A 24,528-nucleotide genomic window follows, 5' to 3' on the forward strand; every position below is an offset into this window, starting at 1 on the left:
ATTATTTCCTTTCTTGAATGTCTTTGGTATTGAAATAAAGTCAATTTATCAATGGCTTTCCCAATTATAAATTACCAATTTGTCATTACAAATTACAAGGATTTTTGTTGTTATTGTTGCTGTTAATATTGCTGTTAAATTTATATAGTTACTGCATGGTCTAGAAATTTTCAGGATACGATTCTGCAGGTTTCTTCCTTTTCCTGGTAGAATTTGCCTTGTAGACTTGTCCTTTGATCTAAATATTCTAAGGGTGCGAGGACACAATTGGCTGGCGTACAACACACATTTTCACGAGTGGATCCTTATGATTCTTTCTGAATAAAGAATACAAGCAAAGGATGCCAGTGGGAGATCTGATTTCCTCCATCAGAAGAGGGCTATAAACCAGCCCTACCCAGGCTGAGCTCTTTTGGGGTGTGGCAGATATGTTTCCTTTAGGTCACACATATTGTACAAGCACTGTTTTTTTTTTTTTTTTTTTTTTTTTTTTGGTTTTTCGAGACAGGGTTTCTCTGTGGTTTTGGAGCCTGTCCTGTAACTAGCTCTTGTAGACCAGGCTGGTCTCGAACTCACAGAGATCCGCCTGCCTCTGCCTCCCAAGTGCTGGGATTAAAGGCGTGCGCCACCACTGCCCGGCTTGAGCACTGTTTTCTTAAGAACAAAATTAGTTGCTGGCATTTAAAAAAAATCCAGAATTATAGATTAATCTTTAGAACTTTGGCGTCTGTGAAAATACAGGCTCCTGGCTTACGTAAGTGCTGAACTTTTAGGTGGAGCACCTGCCATTAAACATGTCTTGCACATACCCTGTGCTTCCTGTGTTAGCCAGGCTGAATATTCTTTGACATTTATCCGGGTAGCCAGTGTAGTTTCCCTTAGGATTAAGACCAAGGTGACATGTTTTCATCTCCTGGCTCTACCATTTGTTAGCGGAATGAATTAATAAAACTCCTCTTTTAAGTTGTCGTCTTTGAGATTGAGGTAGAGCTGGGTGTGGTGATGGATACCTGGAACCTCAGAACTCCTGAAGCTAAGCCAGAAGGGTCACAAGTTCAAGGTTAGCCCGGGCCACATAATGGGTCTCTGTCTCAGATCTCGAATACAACAGCATCGCCCCAGACCTATGCAAAATGAGCTAGAAATAGTGAACATGCCAATTTCGTAAGGATTACACAGGTGAACATATTAAGTATTTAGAACGAGGCTGTTATTATTATGTCTTTATAGAAAAAGCAAAAGCAAAAGGTAAGTTGCATACAGGACATTATTTCAAGAGTCACAGGGGTGAATTTTTTTCTGTATATAAATAAAATGTAGCACAGATATTATGCTTACCTTTCAAGCCCACACCACCTTTTCATCCACTTCATCAAGAGGTTGGTTATAGTCATCTGGTTTGAAGTCTCTGTGTTAGTGACAGCGTCTACTTGACACGCCTTCTGGGGGACTTTAAATTGCCAAACAGAAAATATTTAACAAGAGCAAAAGGCACTTGTGTCTCCAATGAACATGTTTATCTTTAAGGAAACACACGCTTTTACTTAAATGTTTTATTAAGCTTCTCTTGAAGTTCTCTGGGTTTGTTTCAGTTTCGTTTTATTCTTTTTTGAAGAACTTGTGATAGCTATTGATTTTTATTACACACGAATCCAAGTGCATAACCTCAGAAATTTGTATCCCCAGACTATTCAGAAGGCGCGGGAAGGTCAGCCGTCCTGGGAGAGCATGCTCAGGAAGATGTGCCTCAAGAGACACACCTTTCGTCTCCCGCCGAGTCTCCTTCCCAAAAGAGTAAAAGTGCGTACCTGAGGAAAGCCCCAGAAACAGTCATACCAGACTTCTCCGGTCAGATCAGTGCATTAGATGGGCCAACACCAGTGCACATTTCCAGTCTAGTTATTTGTGGCTTGTGCTTTGCATTTTGTGTACTTACTCAGTCAACATTTATAGATTTTCTGCTGCTTGCTTGGGAGGGCTCGTGGCGCTGACAGAGGGCACTGATCAAAGTAGTTAGCAATTCTTGCTGAAATAAAGTTTACATGGAGTAGAAATGGCTATTTTCACGAATGTATCTTCTCTAGCTTTATTGAGGCATATCTGGCAAATAATAATTTTATGTTTGTAGCATATAATGTGAAGTTTTGACATGCACACACACACTGTGACTTTACTGTCACTTTTAAACTAATTAACAAATGGATCACTTTGCATAATGACAGCTTTTTGGTGGTGCAAACAATATCAAATGTCCTGGGGAATTCCAGGACATACGATAGTATTTTACCCATCTTCACTGCACTGTGCTATACATTAGATGCCCTGAGTTGACTCGTTCGCCCCAACTGAAACTGTGAATGCTTTAATCACTAGATCCATCATTCCCTTCTCACTGCGGTCCCTGGTAACCACTATCCCACTGTCTGCCTTGATAAGTTAACCTTTATATGTTGCCCATATATGCGAGATCGAGCAGTATTTGTTTATTTCAGCCTCATTCAGCTCAGCAAAATCACTTCCAGTTTCGTTAGTGTTTCTCAAAAGAAAGGGGCCCTTTGTTTAAGCGTTCATAATGGTCAGTTATTTATTTTTCTATTTTTCCCTATCCATTTCTCCAACCATGGATGTTTAATTTTTTCCTCATATTTCAGTCATCGTAAGTAGGGTTTCAGCTAAAATGGGGCTATATGTATTTCTCTTGAGGATGTTGACTTCATTTACTTGAGGTCAGCACTAGAAGTAGGATGCTGGTACCGAAGAACACGCGTGTTTTCTACAGTGGCGCATGTATTCGCACAGCAGCGTGCAAGCTCTCCTTGACCCACAGCCTCACCAACACCTGCTCTCTTCCATCATTTTGATGATATCCACGAGATATGAGATCCCTTTGTGATTTTAATTCCTGGTTCCCTGATTGTCAGTGATGTTGAACTTTTTTTTTTTATGTGTCCACTGGCCAATTGTATTTCTTTTTTTGGAGAAATAGAAGTCTACGCGTTTAGCCCCTTTGTCAATTGAACTTACAAGACAGATGATAAAATTGTCTATTCCTCCGTGTCCCCCTTTTTCTCATATCTCACAATCCCAATTCTCTACATGCATAATTATTTGTTTAAAGAAGTTAATACTATTTATGTCCATTGAAAATAGGAAGTAAGTTTTTGACATTATTTTAAGCTTGTTAATGAGTCATGGATTCTGTCAGTGGAGTAAAATGCCAGTAAAAACGGAGAAATAGATTCCAGTGCTGTCAGCAGTTAGCTCTGGCCTAGCCTGTGTGAAGCCCTGAGTTCACTGCCCATTCTGCCGCCACAGAAAGTCAGATCCTATCATAAGTAAACCTGTGGCTAGTTAGGACTATTTGTCCTTAAACTTTCAATACTGATTTCTATTTTGACCAAGAATAGCTATAGCCAAACTTTGAACTTCCTCTGTCTGTTAGCATGCTCATGTTCATTTCTTACTTTATGTTAATATGTCATATGCATTATGTAAACATGTGGCTATGTATTATGTAAATATATGAATATGAAAATATGTTAATTATGCTTCGTACCTTGCTTTGGCCAGATGTTTCTACCTACTTACTTGCTGTGTTTTGTCTTCTGTCAACATAGTAGTCTCATTTACATCACTTAACATTACACTGTAGTAACACTATGTCTTGCAACATCTGAAAAAAAATTGTTTTCTTCTAGGTGAAACTGTCACCGGGGAACTCACAAAACTCCTAGATGAAATAAAACTCTGTCAGGAGAAGGATTATTCCTTCGAAGATTTGTGCCATACGATTTCAGACCACTACTTAGATAATTTGAGCAAGATTTCAGAGGAAGAACTTGGGAAAAATGGAAGCCAGAGTGTAGTAAGTAAGGGGGGCATGAAGGCAACGCGTGCGTCCGTCTGTCTTTCTGCGTCTGTCTTTCCAGTGTGGCGCATGCCACCGTGGCATGGTCGACTTACTAGGTTATCAGGTTCGCTCTGATCAAATGTCAGTCAGTCTCCCTGTGAGCTTTTCCCTACTGTTCACAGGGTTGTCTCTCTGCAGCGGGTACAGGGGAAGAAGAATGCTGGGGACGGACTGAGGGGGTGGCCCAGGGCTAATCGTTTGTCATGGTGTCACTAGGGTTAGACTTCCTTCTGTGACATGCAAGTTGCAGTTTCTTTGAGAATGGATATTTAATTTAATTGAGCATAATTTCCTCGACTCCTGAAGAAAAAAAAAAACATTTCTTTTGTCTGTCCTCTCTGCTGTCTCTATAACTCCTCCTTAAGAACAAAATACAGCAAAACTACATGTGTAATTCTTTAGTTACGGTGGGACAGCTCAGCTTACATCTTTTCATGACATTAGATGCCCAGGGAGTCCCATTTGTGACCTCAGGATCTAAAGTATGAGTTAGATATCCTTGTTCATTGTGGCTTTTTCTATCAACAATAGCAAAAAAAATGTAATTGATCAGTTTTAAATTATGGGTTATAAGCCCACTTTTGGCCATGAAGGCATGATTCATAGTCTGTAGAGGACTGAGGAAACAGGTTGTTTTGATACAAACTATTTACTCACTTTTAGGACTTGATTTGCTAGAGCAGTCTCGCACGTTCCTCGAGAGTATATAATAGAGTACACTGTGATAAGTATGTCATATTATTTTAAAAATTCAAAGCAATTCTAAGTATGGTGCTTGTCCGTTTCAGGAACTTGCACTTCGTTTCGCTCCTGGAAGGGAGGCGTGACACCGTTTCTCTGCAAAGCACCTGCTGATCTAGGTCAACAGCTAAACTTACCTCCCAGCCCTACTTTTTTTGGTTGTTGTTCCATTTTTTTTTCTCTGCGGCTGTCCCATTACTGCCCTTCCTCCAGTCCATTACAAATAACTGGAATAATTATATATACCTTACACCAGAAGTTTATAGGTTTTACAAAATAAAAATCTTCTATTAATGAGATATTTATATTCATCAGCATAAAATGCCCCTTTTAGAAGTCAAAAACTATCTTCAAAGTACAGATTATTGTAGCCTAACATCTATTGGAAAGCCACTTAGAACTTGGAGCATAGTTGAACCATATAACTAATACAGGATGCCTGGATTTTTATAGCCATCCCTAAAGCTTTCTATCAATTGGCAAATTCTAGATCATCCTTCGAAACCCACAGATTTCCACAAGGCCCTAATGTTCTAGGTCAATGCTCTCTAAAGACTTTTTATTAAATATGTTCACAAAAAAACTTAGACAAACCTTCCTCATGTGTTGATATATATGTGTTGATGTAGATATAGATACATACACACCACTAATATCAATATGCACACACATGCACACACACTCCTAGTGCTATATATGCAAACCAAGAGAGATTTACTTCACAAAAAATCAAGAAATTCAGTTAGGAAAACAGAGACAAAGTCGAGCAGATTCTAAATGTTTTTCTTTTACCCTGAATCCTGTGTGCCTGGGCTCTGTGTTCTTTTTGGAGAGTATGATATAGGCGTATATGTTTTAGGGAGTGAGGATAGGGGCTCTTGGTGTACATACGTTTTGGAGAAGGTGGCTACTTTGCTTCACTAACTGAAGACTCCGTTGTGGTTCAGCAAGAGAGAAACGAATGCTCATGGTTGAAACTAAATCTTCCATAGTTGAGCCTAGACATTCCTACACTCTTAGTTCTGGTGACAAATAATCTACCTGTATTCCTTGAAATTACTGTTGAATGAAAACACCAAAGGTTAAGTAATGCAGAGTAGCAGAAAGTATGCATAGGAGCAAGTAATTCCATTTATTTGTAATAGAATTTACTGAGGGCAAGAATGAGAAATACGATTAAAGGGATGAATGTAGTTAGGTGTAGGTGGTTTGAATACTGGGCTTAGAATTTTGATATTTAATCTTTAGGAAATGAGAAAAACATAAAAAAATTTGGTCAGATAAAATCCATCATTGGAACTGGTCTTTCAGAAGATACATCTGGCAGAAACATCATTGAATGTTCAAAAAGCCATCCAATTACTTTGACCTACTATAGCCTATTTCTTATCTGTATTCATCTGTTCTGTCTCATGTTTGTTTCCATTTGTTGAAGTATTTTTCCTCGAGCATTGCTAAGGATTGTCCCCTCATTATACAGACAGCTTAATAAAGTGCTTTTAGGTTGCCTAGTATAGGCAGCCATTGCCGTGTTCAAAATTATAGGTATGTAGATTCACTATGCAAGACTGTAGTTGACTTCAGAGAGTTCAAAACTTCCATCTCAAGGAGCCTTCAATCACTGTTTGTAGACAAGACTAACACCTAAAATAAATATGTGTATTATGAATTGATACTTAATAGATGCTTGCTACCTATTATTCTAATGTTTTATGTGATTCAAACCACTACTAAACAGTCCTAATAGTGAAATTATAAATTTGGGAAATGACTCATCTGGCATATGCCACACTGAAGATTTAAACCAAGAACTGGAATTTTAAATTCTCAGCTGCATTTCTTATCGTACATTACCCTGTGGCCAAAGAAACTTTAAGAAGCGAGAGATCAGGGATCTACTGGTGTTCCCTGGGAGCTTCCTGGGTGTGCGTTAAGACTATAAGGGTTCTTGGAGAAAGGGGAGGTGGGATATACCTTGTGCTTTTCTTGAAATGGTTGAATCAGGGGGTTTACAACCTGAAGAAAATAGTGCGTGCAAATACAGAGGTCAGAATCCGTGTGTAACTTGGAAAGAATGGTTTACCAAGATGGAAATAAAGGTTAGGTGAATAGTGATAAAACCTAGTAGACACTATTATTTCTCCCATTTTACAGATGAGATAGTGAAGGCTCGGAAACTTTGATCATTTCTCTCCTTTAGGGTCACATGACCGGAATACTTAGACTCAGATCCTGACTCTGGAGTCCGGTTGCATTGTATATCACTCCCTGTATCATCAGGGAACAGAGACAGATCAGGAGACTAACTCTAGGGGAGTTCCCTTGATACTTTGGAAGATTAAAGGTGACAATTCATTGGGTATTCTGGGGATAGACTGTGGTTCTCATCAATGGGTTTGCCTTAGAGAAACGAGGAAAGGCTTTTAAAAAAATAAGGGCTCATATGTCATAGCCCCTAAATCAAAACCAGCTGAGAGGGAGCTGGGTGTGATGGTGGATATCTGTGAATGGCAGCATTTAGGATGCTGGAGCAGGAGGATCACAAGTTCAAGCCACGTAGGGCTATATAGCAACCTGAGGCTAGCCCTGGCTACACAGCAAGTCCATGTTAGAAAAAAAAAAATCTTGGCTGCTCTTACCAGTTGTTTGTAGAGAGGCCCCTACATTATTTTAACATGCATCTAGTTGTTCTATTGAAACAAAATCCTGCCAGAATCTTTATAAGCCAGTTAAGGCCTAACATGAGAGCAGAAATTAGATACGAATAACACCATACAATATGATTTTTTTTTTTTTTGTGCTAGAACAAATCTTGTAGATCTTGTCATGGCTGACTTCTTCAATTCTCTAACTTGTTCATTTTTGTATAAGTTCTAGAACTAGGGAGTATCTTGTTTTTGATTCTATTACCAATTGTGTAGCTTGAAGAGAAGGGTTATTTCCCCCAATTCCAGAGGCTTCATGCAAAGCTGGTATCTGTGAAGAGCCTGCCTCCTGGTTTGCGGGTGCCCGTCTTTGTCTTCTCATGTTTCGCCACATGGCTGAGGACAGAGAGAAAAATCAGGCTCTCGGTTGGCTTGGCATGGGGGCATTATCCACCACCAATGGCTATGTGCTCATCACCTGGGTACCTCCCAGAGTCCTTTGCTCTACTCTTCTGGGGGTTGACATATCAGTATGTATATCTGGAAAGGACAGAGACTGTCTTCTTATCCTGATACAAGTTTGAACTATGCTATACTCTGACAACAGTCCAAACTTACAATTATTTTTGTGCTGTATCAAAGCTTTACATATAGAAAACATTTTTGTTATTTATATTTCCAGCAATACGACGTGCAATCAGTTTGAATGCAATTTAGTTTTAGATGCACCAAAACACCTGACTTGTTCATTTTAGTGCTATTCATAACTTCAAAATTAATTAAGAAATTACAAAATAAAAGGAAAATATGCTTTGTAACATCATATCATTCATAACTTCAAAATTAATTAAAAAATTACAAAATAAAAGGAAAATATGCTCTGTAACGTCATATCATTCATAACTTCAAAATTAATTAAGAAATTAAAAAATAAAAGGAAAATATGCTCTGTAACGTCATCATTTATAAATGTATTTTATATTTTCGTGATGTAACTTGAACTTGGACTGCTTTTTCCTTAGTTCGGTACAACCTTTATTTCCTATCTTCTTCCAATAGAGGGCACTCTGATTCAGGAATTTGACACAAAATCAGATATCTTATGTAAGAACTTCCCTGTTTTTTTTTTTTTAAATCAGAGACATTCGATTCTATTCAAATAATTTTACCATTATAAATGAATTAAAAATTATTTCCTTATTATTATTAACCAAGAGATTTTACATTTAAAAACCAACTTAAGTTAAAATTATATTTTACCTTGCCTACATTTTAATTCAAAAGTTAATCGTTTCTGAATGCTCTTATAACATGCATATGAGATCATTTTCCAAGTTGAATCAGAACGTTATATAATCTAGGATAGGAATTTTGAAGTAATATTTTCATATTCTTTACCAACTCATGAAGTTTGTTTTCAAAAGAATATAAAATTATATAAAATTTCTCTACTGTCTTTATTCTATTGTCTTATTTTAATCACTTATATAAACAATATGCATAGTGCTTAGATTTGAACGCACCAGGCTGTAGGAACTCTGATGTAATATGAGGATTACAGCAGATTGAATCAGGAAATCATTCAGGTTAGGTCTAAATAGGAAAAGCATTATTGTCTCATTAGCCTATGTTTAAAAGAAACAGGTAAGACAGTAGAGGGAAGAAATGTTTTACTCTGTGTTTCCTCCAAAGGAAAACCTGGAAACAGGCATCCAATGCTATCTGTTTATCTAGGGATTGCCAGCATGGTCTGTGTGATGTGGCTCAGTGGTCCCCAAGACCTCTCTCTTATGTCACTTTATACTATAGCAAAATCTTCATTTCCAGCCCAGATTCTGAAGTGTGAGCTGTCCTATTAGATGGCCTAAAAGTCAGGTGCTGGCCCTGGGGATACAGCTCAGTTGGTGAGATGCTTGTGACATAGATGTGAGGACGGGAGTCCATCCCCCAGAGCCCTTGTAAGGAAAAGAGAAAGCCAGGCATGATGGTGTACTTAAAGCCCCAGTATTATGGAGACAGACTGGAGGGCCCTCTGTAAGAACTTTTAAAATCTGTAGCATTTCTAGGAAGATGTCTGAGAAAAAGAGGAACTACGTTAGTCACTCACTCCCCTGAGCTGCTACCTCATGGGTCTTCACTTTGACAAGGTTTGTTGTTTTCCTCTTGTGTTGTTTACATTGGCAGATTGCGTCTGATAGAGTCCGTGATGAGAGGGTCCATGTTTGGTTTATCTCTAATTTGTCCTGCCAACACAGCGTCCTTCTTGTGGTCGTCTCTCAGCAAAGGGTCATTGAATGGAGACACACGAGGAAAACACGGCAAATAGAAGAGCTATTGTTGATTATCATAAATAGAAAACATCTTCAATTATTCGGAGCACAGGATCCCAGCCATCTTTCTTATGGAGGGACTGATCTAGCCACGTAGGGTATGAAATTATATGGATTTATGAGCCTGTTGTGTTGGTTTATGAGCAGGGAATGACTTGAAATTCCCAAAAGGTAATTTCTTTATCAGAAAATACAGTCACCACCTTCTCTCAGCTGCAAAAAAGATCTGTTTCTCTGTCTTTTGTGTTGCTAAAGATATCCCATGGTGATCTTTATGTCTTGCAGACTTTGACCAAGTTGGTTCAGACTTTTGAATAGTTATTTCATGTATTTGTGGAGGATTTCTCTATTGGTATGTCAAATGTTCTGTTCTTGGACCAGTCTCATAGAAGTCATAAGGAGCTCAGTATGTCTTAGGGACAGCACACGTGACAAAGGGTGTGACTTACACACTGGGATTCTTCACTCAAAAAAAGGTGTAAAATTCAATGAGAGTTAATTTCACCCCATATTTCAGTTCCTGAAATGTCAATAGTATACCCAGAAGATGAGGGAGGCAGAATTGGCATTTTTTTTGGGCCATCAACCAGCTCTCAAATAAAGATACAGAAACTTATTATTAATTACGAATGCTTGGCCTTAGCTTAGGCTTGTCCCACTAGCTCTTTTTTTTTTAACTTAATTTAACCTATTTCTGTTCATCTATGTTTTGCCTTGAAGCTTTTTATCTTTCATTCTGTATGATCTACTTTTCCTGTTTTCTCTGTGTCTGTCTGTCTGGCCCCTGGTGTCTTCCTATCATTTCCCTTTCTTTCTTCTTTCCTCAAGCCTAAATTTCTCCTCCTACTTCTGCCTATACTTCCTGCCTTGTTATTGGCCATTCAGCTTTTTTATTAGACCAATCAGGTGACTTAGGCAGGCAAGGTAAAACAGCAACACATCCTCACATAATTAAACAAATGTGGCGCATCTTGATGTAAACAATTATTCTGTAACATAAACAAACGCAGCACATCTTTGCACAGTTAAACAATTATTCTGCAACAAGGGAGGTTGAATTTGGGTGAGTGGTTCATGCAAAAAGCTCTGGCCAGTGTATTCCAAGCCTATGATTTACCTTTCGATGACCCCCATCTTTCCCTAGTATATTCAAAGATGACTTATCCTCAGCTTGTCATCATTGCTGTCATCTTCCTGGCCTCAGACTTCCTTCACCTCCTACCTCAGTTACTGTAGGAGCTTCTCATCCTGCCCACTTCCTTCAGTTTTCACCATTGTCTCCCACTTTTTCTGAGTGCTGGCACCCAGTGAGCGTGCTATGCCTAAAGTGCGATGTTAGCCACGCATTCTCCTCCAACCGTCTAGGCAAGCAGACTCTTCAAAACTCCACACCGATCCTCACTATAATAATTCCAACCTTTAACTGACGCATTTAAGGCCTGACTGTTTTAGCTACAACATGCATTTCTACCTTATCTCTCAGGAATCTCTTGTGGAAGTGCAATGTTTCAGTAAGATGCATCACTCTTAATTGTGTTTGCCTTTATTTCTGTGTTCAGTGTTTTATCTACATATAATTATTTTCATACCATCATCACTTAATTGAAACTATTCTTCCTAATACCTTTTATGACCTTTCTATATTTAGTTCTGACATTTGGATCAAATATTAATGCTTATAAATTTGTTATGTGAATTCTATAATCTTCTTTTATTAGTAGTAAATGGGTCTTCTGTTTAGGCTTTGTTTAATAATCTGCTTGAATATTGGGAAATTATTAACCTGTATGCATGTGCTTAGCATAGATATTTGCATGCTTCATAAATATTTGTGGAATTGAACATGTTATAGGAATAAGGAAGTATGTTTGATATCTGATTTTGGTATAAACTTATGAATAGAATCTAGTCTGTTGTTTTTTTCCAGTAATGAGTGGCTCACAAGTTTGTTTTGAAGGTAAAATTAAATACTCAGCTAAATTATATCATTGACTCCTCCACAGTATAAATCGTCAATATCTTAGGTCAAGTCATATTTTAGGTAATTGCAAATAAAACTTAATGAAATCTAATATAAGTACTTTATTCAATATAATTCAATATATTTTTTATTTATATAATAACTTATATAAATTACTATAAGCATTTAAATATGTCTCATTCTTTATATTGTTAATTTCAGATTCCCCAACATGTTATGAATTATTTCTTATCATTTTGTGCTATGTTTAAAGAATTTTCCAGCCAATCAACATCCTGCTTTCCCTGTAATTTGAATGATTTTTCATATTATTGTGCACCTCATTATGTCATTGTGTTTGTTATTTATTGTGCACCTCATTATGCCATTGTGTGTTTGTTCTTTATTGTTCACCTCATTATGCCATTGTGTGTTTGTTCTTTATTGTGCACCTCATTATGTCATTGTGTGTTTGTTCCTTATTGTGCATCTCATCATGTCATTGTGTGTTTGTTCTTTATTGTTCATCTCATCATGTCATTGTGTGTTTGTTCTTTATTGTGCACCTCATGTCATTGTGTGTTTGTTCTTTATTGTGCATCTCATCATGTCAGTGTGTGTTTGTTCTTTATTGCACACCTTATTATGTCATTGTGTGTTTGTTCTTTCTCCTTCTGTAGCATAGGCTAGTCCAAAGCTCACAGTAATTCTCCTGCCCCACACTCCTCAAGTGCTGGGACTATAGAAATGAGGCACCTTGCCAGTCTCGCTTGTTTAAAACATATCTGATATGCAACTATTTCTAAATATTAGAACACTTTATTAAGGCAACCTAAGGTAGCAAAATCCCGAAAATAGCTTAAAATTTTGTATTTTAAATTTTATGAGGTTTTTGAAGTTAATTTGTATAATTTCACCAATTTTTGTTTTACGGTATTCTTTTGTCTAATCTATGACTTGGTTTTAAACTTACCTATAGAATAATCAGCTATTACAATGATCCTGAAAAATTAATTCCTTCTACACTTGGCATTATTGTAATGTTTTCTTGAAAAATTAAAATAATTGACCCTTCTTCTATCCTCACCTTTTAGAAAATAACTATGGTAATTTGCGACCACTTGAAGCCAGCTTTCACAATGACTTTGTTCACTGGCTGTCGCACACCGTATTTGTAATTCTATTTCACGGCGCACATTTGGGAAATCTTAGTGCAGTTTGGGATGAAGGCCTCGGACAGCTTGCCATTATGAAATGATCTCATTTTGCTGCCTGACATGGAAGGGAATCCGCACTGGGCCCAAGCTCAAGCATATGTCACTGTGATAATCGCTTGCTGCTCTGTCCAGGGAAGTGATTTTCACCTTGAAGAGTAAATTAATTTCAACAGAACAGTAGACCGACAACCCAGAGAAAAAAATTGATGAAACTGCTCATGCTTCTAACACATCTTACCGTAAGACCATTTAATCCGCGACTAAAGAATATTCAATTCGCATAGCAATAACAGCAGAAGACTTGGGATCGACTGTGATGGAATTGAAGTCAGTAATGGCAAATGGAGAAACGTAACCGGTGTGGCGTGCTCCAATTTCAGGCTTAGATTTTTAAAAGTAACAGTTTTATCTTCACTAGCTTTGTGGGAGTTCTTATTTCTGTCACATGTATTTAAAACAACAACAACAAAAAAAAACCCTTTGACTGTCTGCACCAGTGGTTCTCAACCTTCCTAATGCCGTGACGCTTTAAATACAGTTCCTCGTGCTGTGGTGACCCCAGCCATAAAATTATTTTTGTTGTTATTTCATAACTGTAATTTTGCTGCCGATGTGAATTTTAATGCAAATATCTGTGTTCCCAGTGGTCTTAGGTGACCTCTGTGAGAGGGTCGGTTGCCCCTCCAGGGAGCTGCCAGGCACAGGATGAAAACCACTGGTTTATCCTTTCAGAACAGATCCATTTAGTTTCTAGCCTCCAGTGCATACTGTCAACTCCTTAATAACGAGAACCAGATTCTTAATTTGGTCCGAAGTTGAGTAGAGAAGAAGATGCAGGCGGCAGGAAAGGAAAGTCTCAAAAATGGAGCCAAGGGAGTGAGCCAGAGAGAAGTGTCTGTCCCTGAGGTGGATGCCTCCTGGTTTCAGAAGAGCTGTTTCAGATGGTACCCACTCCTTGAGCCCACACTTGGTTGTTGAACGAATACATTTCAGCCTTGATGAAAATGCTTTTGCTGAGCCAGGCGGTGGTGGTGCACGCCTTTAATCCCAGCACTTGGGAGGCAGAGGCAGGTGGGTCTCTATGAGTTCAAGTCCAGCCTGGTCTATGGAGCTAGTTCCAGGACAGTCTCCAAGCTACAGAGAAACCCTGTCTTGAAAAACTAACCAACCCAACAGAAATGCTCCCTTTGGCCTTGATTCAGGAAGCTCACGCACAGGGAGCCGATGCAACTTTCCCATCTGCACTAATGTGCCTGTTGTCATCCTTGCTACCTTCCCGAGCCCCCGCATTGGTCACTACTGCAATTTCCTCAGTAATCCACATTCATGACTTGGGGCTGCATTCATAACACAGAAACAAGAACTTGAATTCAAACAGACTTGTGTTTGAATCTTAATGCTTTAGATAAAAATTTCCGTGGTCTTCAGATTTTTTTTTTATGTCTGGGAAAATAGAAATTCTAAAACGAACAATTTGCAGGTTTATTCTGAAAATAAAGCTAAATGATGGAGAGCACCTTACTGTTGCTCCCGCCGCAGAGGAGCAAACGATAACATTGTTATGCTCTTATCCATCCAGTCATTTATGTGTATTTTTCTGTGTCATCAGAACGCTCCCCCACGCTCTAGCTGACTTTCCCATCTGTCTTAGTTTCCCATTGTTTCCTGTTAAAATATCCTCTTATTCCTTATTATATGCTTGCCTCTCACTCTGGAATGGTGTTTTTACAAAGTTATTCTCACTTCAGCCTTCTGAATCATTGTCTGGGGGTGGATGATTTTTAATAAATTCCTTAGGTAATTTTTCTGCCACAGTGTTCCGCGCATACTGCAGAAGAATATTTTGAAACGTTAATCTCGTAAATCATCAGGTATGGGACTCACTATCGTCCCCCTGCACACTTCTCCAGTTTCAATGATATGGCATTATTTAGTTACTTTTTGAGTTCTGTCTCTCTCTTAATCCCCTGTCTCGTCTTTTTCCTTCCCTGTCCTATCGAATTTCAAGTAAAACTGTATAAAAATTATGTAGGGAATGCACAAACAGCATTGTAAGTTTCTTATCTTTTCCAAGTGTCTGTCGCCATTACATCAATTGGAAAGGTTTTAGTAAATATATATGTATATATAATGAATGATTTGTTCAGCTACTCCTAACTTTTGCTATTTCTGCCTTCCTTCTCAACCATTGTTCTGTTTAGTAGGAACTGCTTTGTCACAGTTACAGTCCTTGGGATACTGAGACACATAAAGCCAGCCTCATGATTTGATGCTGTGTCTTAACTCAGGCTTCACTCTCAGCTTTAGCATAATCTTAAAGGGTTTGAGTTGGCTCCTTAGCACATTTTATGGAAGATAAGCAGAGTACCAAATGAGGAAGAAAGATGTTCACAGAAGTAAGGTGTGCTTCATGTTTCCATGTGTTCAAGTCCATTGGAGTTTGTTCTTCCCAACAGATTATACAACCAGTACATTGCATATAAAGTTGCGTGTGTGAGCATGCAAGCATGTGTGCCTGCATGCATGTGCGTGTGCGTGTGTGTGTGTGTGGTATCGTGCATACAGGGAGGAAGGGAGAGTGGAGGACAGGGAAAGACAGTATACAGCGAGCACTAGTATCTTTGCTCTTAAACTTAAGGGTCCCTACTTTTCTTAGTGTTTGGGTGAAGTTGATATATTCTATTTTTGAGACTCTCACCATAAACATAGAAGAATTCGACATTTTGTAGATACAGCAAAGGCACAGTTCAAAGTACTCAAAATAGTCTGTATTCACAGACCAACTAGGAAACAGACTATTTCAGTTTTTTCCTTGTCTTTAAACCAGATTTTTAATGTGTTCTCTTCATAAGCCCGGGAGCATATTTACTCATCTCAGAGGTTCTAACCACACGTAGTGATGAGTGCATATGAAGGATGTATGGTGTGGTTGCTTCTATGAGGTCGCTAGAGAGAGCTGCTCTGAGGAAGCTACAACTGGAAGGAAGGTGTATGGGGCAGTTTACCATCATGGGGACAGTATGCCTGAGGTAACTGTCTCTTAACGAAAGGAAGACTCATTTTGTCTCTTGTGGTGGGCTGACTGTTGCATTTGGGTTTACCGTGAGGCACCAGAGCATGGTGGGAATGTGTGGCGGAAGAAGGTGTTCCTCTCATAGCAGAGCAAGAAAGAGAGAGATGTAAAAGGGTCCAGGATGTGATATCCACCACAAGGGCCTGGTGCACACGGGCCTGGTGCACACCCCATGGCTTGATTTTCTCACATTAGGTCACACCCCCTCCCATATCTCCAGAGTCTATGGAAAGAAGTCTCGACACATGGGCCTTTGGGCAAAATTCAGGTCCAGAGTGTTAGAATGGCAGAACACTACATTCATACTAAACATCAGGAAAAAAAATTAGGAATATAATGAAATACTCCTTCCCAAGGAAAGACAAAAAAAAAAAGGAAAATAAAAGGAAAAGGAAAGAGCTAAATACGTTGAAGCGTTAGGAAGAGGCCCCTGGGATAGGCTAATATTTAGGGATGGAGGAGGAGTAGAACAGGATGGAATGAGAGACCCTATCTCAAAAAGCAAGGCGGGGTGCTGTTGAGGGAGATTCGGGATGTTGGCCTCTAGCCTCCACACAGGTGATACAGGACTAGAAAGTCGCTATGTGGAGTTTTGGAGGTCATAAAAATTGATTGAGTTCTCTCTCCTTTCATCTCTCTGCCGCCCTCTGCCCTTTTCTTCTTTCTTTCCCCTCATCCCCCCTTTTACTTTTTCTTCTCTATCTCCTTCCCAACCCGAGTTTCTCCGGCTTCAACACTCTGCGGAGCTGCAGGGACAGGCGTGAGGCTTTCCCTCTCTTAACCAAAGGCTTTTCATCAGGGCGGCAACATGATTTGATTCCTGAGAACACGCTGAAATGTCCGTACCCACTCAAACTCACTGCTAATTATATTTTAATGTAATGTCTGCACCCCGTTTCCTAATGTGCCTCAGCAGCTTTCTGCTTGTGCATCTATGTGTCAAGTTTGACGCCCGGCCTCGAGATGTGAACGAGACGGAAGTCCTTGAAGTTGTAGTTTATCAACAAGTGTAGATGAGAACGCGGGCAGTTATGACGTGGCGTGGCCAGCGTTGGGGCAGGAGAATTGCAGGTATTGATCGATTGACTTATTAATTACTTCCCCCACCGCTGTGATATCATACCCGCGCAAAGCAACTTATTTGGGCACACAGCACGAAGGCACAGTGCACCACGCCGTAGGGGCTTGAGGCAGCTTCTTTATTATCTCCACAGTTGGGAGCAGAGGGTGACGAAGGCTTGTGCTCCACTCCATTTCTCTCTTTTTTATTCAGCCTGGGTCTCCAGCCCCTGGAATGGTGCTGCCCACGTTGGGATGGGTCTTCCCACCTCAGCTCGCCCAGTGTAGAGAATCTCTGACAGGCATGCGCAGAGGTTGTAACTGAAGACTAGGTTCTGGCGGGTTGACCAATCAGTGTTAACTATCACCACGCTGAACTTTATTTGGGTGATTGTGAGAGGTTTTCTAAATCCATGCTTGTCTTTGTCTTCTTCGGCTCGCCCAGGTCTACCAGGAGCCCCGCTTACTGCTCCTGTGTCCTTGGTGATCTTTACCCCTCACGTTTCTTTGGGATTCACCCTTTCCAGAGCACGGCCTTCTCCAGAGAGAACGGCGCTTTAGGTTCACGCTGCATGCCAGTCTTATTTGTGTCTACAGCTACAATTCTATTTCAGCGTGACACTATTTCTAATTCCATATTTCGTTGTCCTATGAGGGGTTCGGTGCGAGAGATGGGTGGTGTCGAGGTCTATTCCTTTCTCTGCGTTGAGTAGTGTGACTGACTGCTACACTTTGTTCATTCGTATGCAAATCGGCTTTGTCTTTAGGAAGTGGTAACATTATATGCTATATATATATGTATATATATATACATACACATATGATGTGTATGTGTATATATACAGAAAGCAAATAATTGTTTCAAAGTAAATGTGTAACCTGAAATCAGTAAATATCAATCAAAACTCAAATATGCATAGTTTTAATTCTAAGATAACATGAATGGAGAAGCACTTATATATTCTAAACTATCTTATCCTTAGTATCATAATTTTTGTATTTATTGTCTGAATAGTTTTTTTTTATAAATTTCCTGTATTTTATTTATTGAAGTCATGGTAGGCCATGTTTTCCCCACGATAAATGCTGTCTGCTGATAATCTGCAAGATTGCTTAGTTTTGATTAGTAGAACTTATGCATTTTCTAATTTTATTTTATCTATTATTGAAAATAGATTTTTCCTCACACTATATATCCTGATTATGGTTCCTTCTCCTCCTACTTACATTTTTGTTATATTAAGATCCTTTGGTAATAGTTATACTTATGTTAGTATGGCGGCTTACTAGAGACAAAAGTATGAAGAACTAGGAAAAAACTTGTTAGCAAAACAATAACTGAATAAAAATAATTTGGGGGATGAAATGATTTACAGTTGTTACCAAAATCAATGAAAATGATTTGGAATCATTAATAGGAGGCCAATGGTGATATTGGAGAGGTTACATTTTGCTTAACTTCTTAATGATGAGATTGTTTAATATGGTGGTTGCTAGGTACTAAAAACATGAATGGAGACTAAAGAAAATAACCAGCGTCATTATTTGATGTTGACAGAGTAAAGGTGTCTACCAGTATATAGAAATGGCTGCCTATTCAGAAATCAGGGGAAAATAAATTCACCAATTCATCCATTGATGTGTTGACCAGGGTGGCCGTGAAGCTACAGGGCCTTGTGAGTGCTGGGATTCGATGCCAGCACCACCATGCTCCGCAGAGCCCCTGCTATGAAACCTAGTGTCACTCATGAGCCTTGGAAGCTCGGCTGCAGATTCCTGAGTCTTTTTCATTACTGGGAGAATGGGAAGAGTCAGTGTGTTAGAGAGAGTACTTTTCTTTCTTTCTTTCTTTCTTTCTTTCTTTCTTGTTTTTTTTTTTTTTTTTTTTTTTTTTTTTTTTTTTTGAGACAGGGTTTCTTTGTATATCTCTGTCTGTCCTGGAACTCACTCTGTAGACCAGGCTGGCCTTAAACTCACAGAGATCTGCCCACCCCTGCCTCTGGAGGGCTGGGATTAAAGGTGTGTGCCACCACCACCGGGCAGCGGAACACACATTTCTAACCCTTCATGGCTCATAAATATGGTTCTGTGTGTTGTTTCTTCAGCACCATCAGACCTTCAGAAAAGTCATATTAAGCTGTTTTTGGAATGCATTTTAAAGTTTAAGCCAGGCACAGAAAGATTCATAACCAGTAGTCTTGATCATATGTGTGTAGAATCTTCCAAAAAAAAATTAAAAAAAGCAAATCCAATGGAAATCAAGAGAAGAGTGGGTTGATAGGAAGTGGTCAGGGCAGACTGACCAATGAACATTGAGTTAGCATTACTGTGTGCTTTTAGGAAGGAGTGAAATTATTTTGAATTTTTTTGCCACCAAAAATGATATTTCAGGAGAAATAAGCTTATGGAATATTAAAATATATGGAGTAGCAGTAAGTCTAGGGGAGGAGGAGTGGGAGCCTGGGAGGATAGGAATGATGGGAGGCCACAGTTGGGATATATTGTGTAAGAGAAGAATAAATAAGAAGAAAAATATCACAAGATATACAAGAAATACATGTCCAATTTTTACATATCAATTGATGATTATATATAGACAAATAGTAAATTTTTTTATTATTAACTTGATATAATTATTAATGATAAACTTTCATTTTAAATGACAAATTATTCCTGACATTTGCCTTAAATTAGTTTTATAATGAGACTAAAATTACATATAGTTTGTGACTTTTCCTAATTAAAATACACATTGTTCTGTTATTTATTTTCACAATTGTCTGGGTTTCCTACTTAAATTGACTACTTAAAATGCCCTTAGTACTGTCTACCATATAGAACACAAAATTGAAACTATGTATTTATACCTCTCTGTACATTGCAAGCCTGGGGAGCCTTGATTTTTGGGAACTGAAAAGCTACATGGGTAGAAGCCTCGCCATGTTACCATTCATTGGTGTCATTGATGGACTGCTGACCAGTGTTCTGTATCTTGTTAATGACATCTGCAAAGAATAAGGTCACCTCGGATCAGATGACCAAGAATCTGAGGCAAATTTAGACAAGCTTTCTTTATTGTCTTTATGCTTCTTAGTAGTTGGTTTGTTATGTTTTCCTGCCAAGCGTTGCTTAACATCAGTGCTGTTTCTGTCTTTGATCAACTGGCCCTTTATGGCTTGTACTAACAAATAGTTCGAAGCATGACGCCCACTTAGCACTGCCTGCCAGTGAGTACTGCCACAGTGCGGGCCGCGGTCCATGAGAAATCAGTCATTTTAAATGGACAAGCGAGCACAGTTGGCCACGCTCAACCACACAGGTGTGTGCGGCTTTTATCTTCCTTTCCAAGTTACTGAGCAGATGTTAATTATTTATCCACAAAAGGTTTTTGTTCAATATAAGCTTTGTTTCTTTAGTCAGTAAAGGTTGGGGACAAATATTTTCCCTACTATGGAGAGACCCATGGCAACAGAAGTTCAGAATAAAATCACAGAAAGTTATTCAGCCCAGATGTACTTCATAGAGTCCCAATTTGTGGGAGAGGAAGGCTTACTGCCTTAACCTCTTTGCCTTTCCTGCTGATGGCGGTGGCTGAGTGAACTTTTATGTTTGTTGTGCTGGCAGCAGAACCTTTTCTTGTAATAGTCACAGGTTTTCAACAGCGAAAGCCTGCTTTGTAGAGAGGCTCAGACCATCGTCATTTGGTATAATTGAGTACTTTCTTAGAAGAGGTTGCTTAAATCAGACATTATCTGAATGACTAAGGTGGTTTCTGCCTTCTAGGCTTACGATAAATTAAGGAAATCACGTAAGGAGACTCATAGAGTGTTGTGGGGCCAAAAGAAATGGTTACCGAGGCCTCTGGGAAATGAAAGGAAGATCTTGGCGGCTGTTGCTTGGGAAAAGGCAAGGCTCTGAATGGAGATGTACTAGAAGTCGGTCGTAATGTAGGAGCTGAAAAATCAACCAGAAAATGAGAGTGCAGGTGCCTGTTGGCCAGTTTGAATTTTATGAATGTAGTAAACAGCATCCTAATTAGATTAAAATCTTAGCATCTGTTGTCTTGGCACAGCCCTTATCATGTTGTTTGTCAAGTTCAGCTACAGTGTCTAGGGCTTAATGCCCTCAACCGATATTGGAACTTTCCCCCACAAACCAGCACCAAAGCGACAGTTCATCCTGCTAAGTTACTGAATGTTGTAGTCAAGTGCATGGAAGTACTGAATACAATTTGAAGAGCCTTGCTTCACAACACATAACTGTTTATTATAATCATTGACCTATTTATTTACTATCTTCCTTAGACTAATATTAAACTTTTAATTTGACCAATTACATTTTCCAATGAAATACTTGAAAATAAATATAAAATGGGGTTGGTTTATAAGTAAATAGTTTTCAAAATCTTTTTTTTTCTCTCTGCTGTAATTTAGTTAGCTCTTGGACAATTTTATGCACACATATAATGCATTCTGGTTACTTTCTCTCCACCCCCCCCCCAGTCCTGCCAGTCCTTCTCCTTCCTACCTGTCCTTGTCCCAGATTCATGACTTTTGATTTTGTTGTGTGAGCCATTGAGTTTAACTGGAAGTATCTGTGTGCCCATTGGATTGAATTGAGACTATTGTTTAGTCACCAGTGGGCACATGGCGAAAGGCAGTGTCCTTCCATTCCCTGGATCTATTCATGGGGAATAGTTCAGTGAGAGATAGGGCCCCCCAACCCCTCCTCCATCCTCGCCTGCCTGTAGATGGTTCCTTCTGTGCAGAACCATTGTCTTCATCCATGGTTCTTAAGTGTTTATGGTTGCAGTGACTGTGTATTGTCTAGAAAATGGCATCCCTTCCCTTCTCTCCATCTTCCAGATCTTTCTGTCTTTCTGCTTCATCTCCTCCAGTGTTCTCTGAGCTTGGGAGATGATGAGATGAATGTTTTGTTTAGGGCGAGCATTTAATGGGCATTTATTCTCAGCGCCTTGTACTTGCTTTTATAATTTTGCAGTGCAAACTTGAAGAAGGCTATTTTCACCACTCGCATAGCTTCATTACTTTGTAAATAACCATTTTTGTCTTTAAAGATACAAACCTTTTTGGTAGAGCCATTGGGAATGCCGAAGTATCTAATGCATCCATAGACCTAAGAGAAAGCCAATTTTCGGTGTAAAAACATACATTCAGATTAAGTCTTTGTGGCCCTGTTGTTAACTTATAATAACTTGATTTCCATATATTGCAGTCTTTTAGGGAAATATTGAGCTAGAAGAGATATTGGAACATATAACAGCTTATTGGGTATTTCTGTAGATATTTATAAATTATTTTTTAATAATGTTTGTCTGACAAGGCAACACCAACATCTTTTGTGATATGTACTATTGTATTAAGTGATTTTTTTAAAAGAAAAATTAAAAAAAAAACCCCTGTGTAAGTGAGCAGGGAACTGTGTTTAGGCACAATTCTCTGCCATCTACATCAGCCAGTAAGGACTACATGGGTGTTATGTCCCGCCCATTTCTCCAGTTCTTATTTACCATGCAGCACTTACTCATCAGTCACAATATTGAGGGAGGAGGGAGACAGGCCTCTGGGATAGGAGCAGCAGAAGAGAGGAGGGGCGGGGGGGGAAGAGAGAGAGAGGGAGAGAGAGAGCTGCAGAGAGGGGAAGAGGAGGAAGAAAAGGTAGTAGTAGGTAGAGTTTCATCCTAAAAGGGACAGGGTACTGCCTGCCTGGTACGCAGGGGTGACTTAAGCATGAAGCACTCTGCAATGTCCCCAAGGGGTGGGGCTAGATGTGCCTGGGTGCTAACAGCTGGGTCTGGTTCCTGATTTTGCATGGTGCTACTTTATAATACTATATATGTAGTATATATTTACGTATAGTATAATTATTGTGATATATTATTAATATATTGTAACTATTGAAATAGTAGCTCTTAATTATTAACTAGTTGATACCTATGTATCAGAGAGTATTCTTTGTGGAACTTGGTTTGGAATGGGAAAGAGGAAGAAAATAAAACTGAAGTGTAAGAAAAGGAAGGCGTGTGAGGCACGAGGACCAGCATAGGTATCTGGAGGGTTAAGCTCATGGGATTCTCTGGGATGGCCTAACAGAAGGACCCAGGCCGAACAGTTAGACATCACTTGCAGGAGAGGAAAAGAAGCAATTCTGTTTAAAACTGAAAATCTTACAAGCACCTATTTACCTATTATTAATAGAAAATTGAAACTTATGATGGTACTAAATTGGGGTCAGGATTTGAATTAGCCAGTCTACTTGGGATGGCATTTAAAGAAGCAAGGATTTTTGGGAAATGTTGGTATTGCCTTTGAGTAATGCCCTGGAAGTTCTTCTTTGAAACAAACACAAGTATTTGACCCAGAGTATTAATATAAATGGATATTAAAATTGAAGTTCCTAGTGAGAACCCAGGAGAATGCGATAGTGTCTTCCAAAGTTATACGGAAGGCCACAGTAATTTGGGATTTATAAAATTAATGTGTACTTGTTCAGGCAGTGGTTTTTAGCCTTAAAAGGTTTGAAGATTAAAAAAAATGGATAAGTTTGGAAGTCAGGAAAGGAACTTTAGAGACAGGCGCTGGAGTGTGTGATGACTGCCCGGATCGTATGGGGAAGTTGTGTGCCGCCTGACATCCGGCAGAAGATTCCCTCGGCTCATGCAGAGATCTTCATCTTAGTAGCTCAGAGGACCAGGGAGCTGGCATCCCATGTCTGCCGGGGCTCTCAGCCATGACCCCGTGTTACATCTCTAGTTCCTCAGGATTTGCCTTCCCCTGCAGCCTCACACCTCCACATCTGAGTTTAGGGGTTTCTGCTTCTTTTAAATTCTGCTGTTTTCTGGACAAGTTACTTCTTAACTAGTGGAGCTGGTTCTGGTACACTTCTTTCTTCAGTGAACTCCTGTTTAGGGTTAAGTATTTGAAAGTCGAGTTCTTTGGCAAAAGCTTTTTGGATTTGTCATGTGAGAATATCATGAGGATTGTTTCACTAATCATTTTAACTGAATCTTTGGAGGTAAAGAAAATAATTGTCCACATTTAGCTGTCTTATCCATTATGGTTTAATTTATAAAGAAACTGGTCAGTGAAAGAGATTATGACTCACTCTGCACAGCAACAGCAGACAGCAGTGAGGCAAGTAGGGGTATACTGTGCTAGAGAAGCAGAAATTCAAGAGAACTTAGGACAGAGAGTGTGACTAAGTGACCAAGTGACGGTGGAGAAGTTAAATGGTGGAATTAGAAGTGTCTTGGATGACCTTGGTAGTAGTACCATCATAGAGGTGAGAATAAAGAAGCAGGAGTTATGTGGGTTTCAAGATAACAAAATGAGCATTGAGCATGTTGATTTAAAGGCGTTTGATAAGCAGTAGTGAGTATTATAGTACAATGGGCTTTTGCCGATACTGGCTCAGTCTTGGTCTCAGCATCTCATAACTACAGAATACCAGGGAATCACATAACCTCCCATGCCTTTGTGCATACTAAGGAAAGAGTAATTGTGCCTAGTTTAGGTGTGTTGGCATGATTAAATGAATATACATTATAACATGTATTTACTACTGTTGTTGGTG

The 24,528-nt window shown here is 39.2% G+C and overlaps 1 protein-coding gene across 3 annotated transcripts in view; it reads left to right on the forward strand.

Annotated features, from left to right (window-relative positions):
- Window positions 1-24,528, forward strand: part of Anks1b (ankyrin repeat and sterile alpha motif domain containing 1B) — an 866,240-nt gene that overhangs the window by 128,966 nt on the left and 712,746 nt on the right. For all 3 annotated transcript variants that reach the window (XM_057757559.1, XM_057757560.1, XM_057757561.1), the window contains exons 7-8: window positions 1,687-1,800; window positions 3,699-3,865. In XM_057757559.1, coding sequence (XP_057613542.1) covers window positions 1,687-1,800; window positions 3,699-3,865 — 281 coding nt within the window. The remainder of the gene's footprint in view (window positions 1-1,686; window positions 1,801-3,698; window positions 3,866-24,528) is intronic.

This window comes from Chionomys nivalis, chromosome 25, assembly GCF_950005125.1.
Source record: "Chionomys nivalis chromosome 25, mChiNiv1.1, whole genome shotgun sequence".
In the NCBI taxonomy this organism is placed as follows: domain Eukaryota; kingdom Metazoa; phylum Chordata; class Mammalia; order Rodentia; family Cricetidae; genus Chionomys; species Chionomys nivalis.